This window comes from Mustela nigripes, chromosome 15 (assembly GCF_022355385.1).
Source record: "Mustela nigripes isolate SB6536 chromosome 15, MUSNIG.SB6536, whole genome shotgun sequence".
In the NCBI taxonomy this organism is placed as follows: domain Eukaryota; kingdom Metazoa; phylum Chordata; class Mammalia; order Carnivora; family Mustelidae; genus Mustela; species Mustela nigripes.
Window position 1 is genome coordinate 69647400 of NC_081571.1, and position 8120 is coordinate 69655519.

General features: G+C 37.2%; 1 protein-coding gene across 2 annotated transcripts in view; it reads left to right on the forward strand.

Moving 5' to 3' along the window:
• GPR180 (G protein-coupled receptor 180) overlaps nucleotides 1-8120 on the forward strand; it is a 31305-nt gene that overhangs the window by 1535 nt on the left and 21650 nt on the right. For both annotated transcript variants that reach the window (XM_059377706.1, XM_059377707.1), the window contains exon 2: nucleotides 1647-1805. In XM_059377706.1, coding sequence (XP_059233689.1) covers nucleotides 1647-1805 — 159 coding nt within the window. The remainder of the gene's footprint in view (nucleotides 1-1646; nucleotides 1806-8120) is intronic.

Here is an 8120-nt window from a genome sequence, read left to right on the forward strand (position 1 = left end):
GATATATGGATGCTATGATGTGGGTTATCAGTAGCAGAGGGACTTAGAAAACCCGGATATCTCATCATTACTTGGTAAACATGGAGGGGAAACTTAGGTAGATAATCCGGATATCTCAAGGAAGATTGAGGACCAAGTACGTTAACACACATACACGCTCTTTCTGTGTATGTGTGTGTTGTGTGTATGTATATAAATTTTTTTATTATTTCCAGTCTTCCGTGAATTTGAATTCAGTAAAATAATAATACTAAGTAATACTGAAATAATTAACTAACTCAGAATGTGATTTAAAATGTTAAGCCTTCATGTCACTTCTAAAATTTTGGATAGTTTGTAATATAATCAATTTATGTAGGAGACTTGGACATTCTTTGATACATACTAACATGAATTTATTTAAAATGTTTTTTCAGGGCACCTGGGTGGCTCAGTGGGTTAAAGCCTCTCTCTGCCTTCGGCTCAGGTCATGATTCCAGGGTCCTGGGATGGAGCCCCACATCGGGCTCTCTGCTCAGCAGGGAGCTTGTTTCCTCCTCTCTCTCTGCCTACTTGTGATCTCTGTCAAATAAATAAATAAAATCTTAAAAAAAAAATGTTCGTCAAAGTGATAATTATAAAAAAAAAGGACAACAGCACAGGAGAAGAGATCTTAAAATGAAAACTGAAAACCGCCTCCTGCTTTACCTCTCACCCAGAGTCCCTTTCCCTAGAGGCAACTACTTTTTGCCATTTCTGTTCGGGGTCTTCAGTGTACATTGTGTGTACAACCAGGCTTATTTTATAATGTCTCACAACATCTATTGTTCTGCAAGTTCCTTTGTAAAAGTCAAAGATGTCAAATCTTTTGTCAAGTATAAAATGTCTACCTCCAAACTCATTTGTTTAAACTTTCTTGCTATTAGCTATGCGTATTTTTTACATTAAAAGTATATTAACTCACAAGTTATATTAGAAAACGAGGAACTTTGGTGGGAAATTTCTGTAGATAGTTTATGAACAAATAGTAAAGATGTGGAGTGGTTGTAGAATGAGGCAAAAATTCTCTTATGGTGAATGTCCAAATACAGCAGATGTTTGCTGTTTATTCAGTGAAATGGCATCACTTTTCATTGGAAGTGTAAGGAGATACCACACATTAATTTGGATAATTAATATGAATAGTCTTTTGATTTGCACCTGAATGGGCGCCTGGGTGGCTCAGTGGGTTAAAGCCTCTGCCTTGGGCTCAGGTCATGATCCCAGTATCCTGAGATGGAGCTCCCCCCCCCCCCCCCACACACACACAATCGGGCTCTCTGCTCAGCAGGGAGCCTGCTTCCTCCTCTCTGCCTGCCTCTCTGCCTACTTAAAATCTCTGTCTGTCAAATAAATAAATAAAATCTTTAAAAAAAAAAGAATGAAAGAAAAACTGTTCTTGGATATTCTATAAGACTGATGAATCACTGAACTCTTCCTCTGAAACTAATAATATTAATTTAATTAATTAATTTAATTAATTTAATTAATTTAATTTAAATTTTAAAAAGCAAAAAGGAAATATGCTTTTTAAATTCCTGTTTTGATTAATAAAGGTGTTGAATTGTCTTATCATGTGAGTTCCATACAAGACCAAACAATTTAATAATTTTTGTCTTAATGTCAAGGTGACCATGCTCTTCTGTGTGTCAGAATCAACAACATAGCAGTAGCTGTTGGAAAAGAAGCTAAACTCTACCTGTTCCAAGCCCAGGAATGGCTAAAGCTACAGGAGAGCAGTCATGGTTATAGTTGTGGTGAAAAATTATCCAAAGCTCAGTTGACAAGTGAGTATATCTTCTTTTCTTTGATCATTAGATTTTGTGGGGTTTTTTTCCCTCTTGAATGTTAAAATCTTTATTTTCATATCAGCATGTTTCATGACACATCTCACTGTGATGACATTTTGTCTAGAACATTTTAAGCTGAAGTTCTCCTTGATCAAAGGATAGAATGACTTTCCCCTCCCCTTGTTAAAATTTTGTGAAAAATATCCAGGTAATATAAAAGGCATACTCTCCTTCATTCAGACTTCTTACAAGTCAGTCACATAATTCATACCAATATGGCAAATGTATTTTGGCCTAGTGGCAGCATAAAATGAATAATAGCATTTGTTGAATGTTTATTATCTGCTAGCACTGAGCTAAGCACTAAATATGTATTATCTCAGTTAATTGTATGATTTAGCCCAATTGATGGTGTTTGTTTAAGATTTTATTTATTTATTTGAGAGAGAGAGAGAGAAAGATCATGAGAGGGGAGAGGTCAGAGGGAGAAGCAGACTCCCCACCGAGCAGGGAGCCCAATGCAGGACTTGATCCCAGGACTCCAGGATCATGACCTGAGCCAAAAGCAGTTGCTTTTAACCAACTGACCCACCCAGGCGCGTTCAAGTGATGCTGTTTTGCAACGTGTTATTGGAACGTGGGATCTAGTCATAGGGTAACACAGTGTCGTTTTAGGATGTACCAGCACCGCATCATTTGTAAACTTCTAGATTTGCTTCCGGAAAAGCTCTCTTATTATCATAGTTGCCTGTATCTTTGAACCCCTTTACCCTCATCAGCCCTATCCCAAGTATTAGCGTGTATTATCCAGAATTAGTGAAATTCTTTTTAATTTCTGTGGAAATGAAGGGCATATGCCCTGCTACCCATTTTACCCCTTGGAAGGTAATTGGTTGTAGGAATGTGAAGCACCCAGGGAAAAAAAAATAGGAATTATTCCTCTCCTCTCTTTCCCCCCTTTTGTTTCCCCTACCACGTTCTGCATATCAGCGAGTCTGAATCTTCTTTTAATCTAGTCAAGTAAAACATTGCCATTTTCTGAACTTTCAGTCTTAGTCTCAGCAGCTCTCTGGTCCCTCATAAGGCAGCCAGCAGGAATAGGGGTAAGAGGAGAAGCCCCTGGGGTGCCTGGGTGTTCAGTTGGTTGAACATCGGACTCTTGTTTTCAGCTCAGGTCATGATCTCAGGGTTGCAAGGTCGAGCGCCACACTGGGCTCTGTGCTCAGCACAGAGTCTGCTTGAGATTTTCTCTCTCCCTCTCCCCACTTCCCCCACCTCATGTACACATTCTCTCTCTCAAGTAAATAAATCTTTAAAAAAAAAAAAAGGTAGAAGCCTTGCAATCCCTGCCACCTCTTGTGGGGCTCTCTTATCTAGATCAATGAGATGACAATGACAGGATGTTGAATAAGTCTTCCATGACTAGATTTAGGTATCAAAGAGATGGTTACATAAACTTATTTTCCCTCCCCTGATTTTCAGAACTCACCTGGGAAATTTGTCAAATGCTCAGTATCAGTTGTCTTTTCCTTTCTATGCCAATTCCGTCATCTAAATGTTCCATAGATGGGTGAAAAGTTACAACCTTCCATTTCCACTTATTATGTCCGAAACCAGTTTATCATCTTGCCCTTCCAAACCTGGTTGTCTTCCACTTCTGGTGTTCCCTGTTTCAAGATGGCACCACCATCTGTCCTAGCCAGAACCCAGGGAGTCTTCCAGCACTCCCTCTTTGAGCTCTCCGTCCCCTTCCAATCTGTCAGTAAGTGACCTCTGAATATCTCTGGAATTCATCTGTTTTTCTGTGTCTCTGCCCCTCCCATGTTATTCCAGGCTGTCATAATCTTTTGCCTGTTGCAGCAGTCTCTTTCCCGGCCACAACTGCCATGCTGGTGCCCCCCTTAACCAGAGCGATCTTTCTGAACAGCAGATTTGATCATGTCGCGTTCACTTCCTCACCTACACCCAGAAATACTCCAGTCATTTTCTTTTGCGCTTAGGACAAAGACAGGTGTCCTGGGCCTGTTCCGCAGAGCTGTCGTGGTGTAGCCATATTTACCGCCCAGTTCCATCCCACAGCAGTGTCCCCTCCTGGCTCATTTCACCTGCAGGCTTGTTTTATTTCAGTGCTAGCCTGAGCCTTTGCACAGGCTTTTCCTCTGTTTGTTCTTCCTTCCCTCTCTGGCCCCTCTCTACACTAAGTTGACACTTGAGTTTTTATAGCTAGTTTTTTTCCATAGCACATATTATAGTTACCACTTTATATCTTGTGTTTTTGTTATAAAATCAGTCAGAGCAGCAGGGCTCTTTTGCTCCACTCGTTCATTTCCATTGCTTCATGTACTAGACAAGGCGCTTGTGATGGATCAGGGACCAAAATATACTCTTTTGGCCCTTAAGGTTAGTGGGGGGTGACAGAAATGAATCTGATCGATGTGAATAAATGTGAAATTACAATTGTGATTAAGTACTATGCATGTTAGTTACATGGTAGTATGAGAATGAAAATTTACAATACCCTAGTGCTTAGTTAAGCTTTTACTAATTGTTTGTAGGATGAATTGTCATAGAGCTTAGGGCTCGAAGGGTATTTTGTTTTATTTTAATTCCGGTGTAGTTAATACGGTGTTATATTAGTTTCAGGTGTATAATATAGTTATTAAACAACTCTGTACTTTGCTCAGTGCTCATCATGATCAATGTTCTCTTAATCCCCTTCAGCTTTCCCACCCATCCCTCCACCCATCTACCCTCTGGAAACCATCAGTTTGTTCGCTCTAGTTAAGAGTATGGTGTTTGTCTTTCCCTGACTGACTTTTTTCACTTAGTATAATCCCTAGCTCCATCCGTGCTTTTGCAAATGGAAGATTTCATATGTGTCACCTCTTCTTTATCCACTCATCTGTCAGTGGACACTTGGGCCACTTCCGTCTTTTGGCTATTATAAATAATGCTGCAGTAAACATACGGGTGTGTGTATCTTTTCAGATTAATGTTTTTGTATTCTTTGGGTACATACACAGTAGTGAAATCACTGGCTCATATGGTATTTCTATTTTTAATTTTTTGAGCAGCCTCCATATTGTTTTCCACAGTGTCTGGACCAGTGTGCATTACCAGCAACTGAACTGAGGGCTCCTTTTTCTCCACATCCTCACCAACCATTGTTACTTCTTGTGTTTTTTATTTTAACTATACTGACAGATGTGAGGTGATATCTCAGTGTGGTTTTGATTTGCATTTCCCTGATGATGAGTGATATTAAACATCTTTTGATGTGTCTGTTGGCCTTCTGTATGTCTTCTTTGGAGAAATGTCAGTTTATGTCTTCTACCCATTTTTTAATGTATTATTTGTGGTTTTTTGGTGTTGAGTTGTGTAAGTTCTTTATATGTTTTGGATATTGACCTATTATCAGATATGTCATTTGCAACTATCTTCTCCCCTGTTGTCTTCCTGTTTTATTGATTGGTTCATTCACTGTGCAGAAGCTTTTTATTTTGATGTAGTCTCAATAATCTATTTTTGCTTTTATTTTCATCACCTCAGGAGACATATCTAGAAAAATGTTGTGTACAGCTGAGGTCAGAAAAATTACTGCCTGTGCTCTCTTCAAGGATTTTTATGGTTTCAGTTCTCACATTTAGGTCTTTAATCCATTTTGAGGTGTTTTTTTGTGTGTCTGTATGGTAGAAGAGAGTGGTCCAGTTTCATTTTTTTTTGGATGTAGCTGTCCAGTTTTTCTAACACCATTCATGGAAGAGATTGAGGGGGGTTTTTTTGGTTGCTAGGTTGATTGCTTTACATTTGGTCTTTTTCTTCCAGTAAAAACTTAGCAGGCAATTTAAAGCTTTGAGCTGTAGGAATTGATTTAGTTTTTTTGTTACCTAGTTAATGTTATACACTATATTCTTGCAAAAACATAATTTTTGTATCAGTCCTATACCTTCAGTCACAGACTTTAGGTGTACGGGGAAAGCATGGTGCAGTGGAAAGACGTCTAGACTGAGAATCACTGCTTGTTTTCTTCGAGCCTCACTTTACCTATTCATACAGCAAGAAAGTTGGATAAGTTTTCATTAAGGTTCCTGAAAGTCATAAACTGCTGTGATTCTAATTACAACTTTTTAGGATGTTGCATATTTATAAAGCTACAACTTCCAAAACTTCTTGCAGTTGTTTCTTAAACTATTTTTCCCTCTTCTCTATTCTTCTTCTGTTGAGTGCAAGGATATTTTTTGGAATTAATGGAATGGAAGATCTCAGGAAATAGGCGTTTGTGCAGAATGAAGATTGTTTTGTTAAATTTGGGGACCTGAACTAAATTAAGTACGGGTGAGATATATCATCCACTCTTTTTCCAGCAATAGAAGCCAAGTCTTAAGAAATATCCTCCAACTTTTACATATTAGTTGTCATACTTATAGTATCTTATTATTCAGGTGCATTGAAACAAAAAGCATGTCTCTAAATTCATGACAGAGTAGTGGTACCACATATTTTTAAATAATTTCTTATAGAAATAATTCTCATTTCCTGGCCATTAATGTGGCAGAATTAAGAGCCTTTCACCTACTTGGTAATGAGTTCATTAATTATGCCAAATTCCTATGTAAAACCTTACTGCTGCTATGAAACTATGAAAAGTCTAAGACAGATATGAAAAGACAAAGACAGATTTGAAAAATTCTGTGGTGTTAAATGTTGCTTGTGAGTATACTTTCCCTCAAATTAGTGTTTGAGAAATTATTTTTCAGTCTTCCTTTTCCTCTTTCAGTAAGCTATACTACACCAGATTTTTTTTTTAAATGATAACTGTTGTATAGGTTTTTAAAGCAACTGAGACAGTTAAAAACACTGAAAATTATGACATTATATAAAAAGATTTAACGAGGAAATTCAGGTTGCAAAAGCTAAATATTTTGCTTATAAAACATTTTTAGTATTGTCTTTGTATACCATATGCACAATAATTCCTTTTGTACACTTAATGTATTTTATGAATCATTTAAAGGTGTTAGCATTTTATTATTCTGCGTATTTTCTTTTATAACATGATTGGGCAGCTAGCCATGTAACACCATTTTTTGTAATTCAAGTTTTGTTAATATGTGAGATTTTGTTAATATGTGAGATACTAATTACATCAGCATGGAATACGCATGCTGTGTGCTAATCTGTTGTCTCAAAAACAATGAACGTACAGTTTTGTCAAGATGTTTGTTTCCTAGGCTTGCTAAAAAAGGCCACGAGGCCAAAAAACCAAAGGCCAATATCATTTTTTGAAGCACATTCTGTTTTTATTTTATATAAATCTGCATAATTGAAAATGAGACATTCAGAAGTATATTGGTGAAAAATACAATGGTTAATTTTTATGTTGTTTTATCTAAGAAAAAAGTGCAAGTGATAATGATAAAATGGAACGTTTCAGACCCTTTATGTTATAAGGTCCAGATTATGTAGTTGGGAGCTGCACATTTCAAAAACCTAATTTCTGAGCCACTATTGGTCATATATTGAATTCTTATTAAAGGTCTTCAAATATTTAACAAAAACTAGGCTTTGCTACATTTTTCAAGAAGCTATACAATAAATAAATAAACCAAAAACAAAAGTATAAATGTCAGCTAAATTAATATAGCCCAAAAAACAATGCTGAGGCATTGTTAATAAAAATCATCTTGTCTGCTTGAACTACTGTTAATGAAATTCCCAGTTGTAAAGTCTAAGTCCTCAAAATGTGAATCCTGACTAGATAAATGTGTATCTCATTTATAAAGATAACTTATAAATAGCATTTTTTAAAATTTTACTCGCAAAGTCTCCAATCATACAGATGAGTTGGAAGTGTCATACAACTAACATGAGTGTATCCTTTGCTTAGATTCAGTAATTGTTAATATTTTGTTACATTTGCTTCATATTTGTATGTGTGTGATTTTTGTTTTTAATCGAGGCTTAGTAACTAACATAGGCCATGGGTGTCGTGAGCACTTCTTCATAACAACAATTCCATCATGACATCTAAGAAAATGAGTAATTCATAATGGCCCCATGCAAATCCCCATGTTTATCTCAGGAAGTGTCTTTTGTTTATTAAAAAGCATTTTTGGGGGGCACCTGGTTGGCTCAGTGGGTTAAGCCTCTGCCTTCTGCTCAGGTCATGATCCCAGGGTCCTGGGATCAAGCCCCGAGTCAGGCTCTCTGCTCAGCAGGGAGCCTGCTTCCTCCTCTCTCTTTGCCTGCCTCTCTGCCTACTTGTGATCTGTCTGTCAAATGAATAGTAAAATCTTTAAAAAAAAAAAAAAA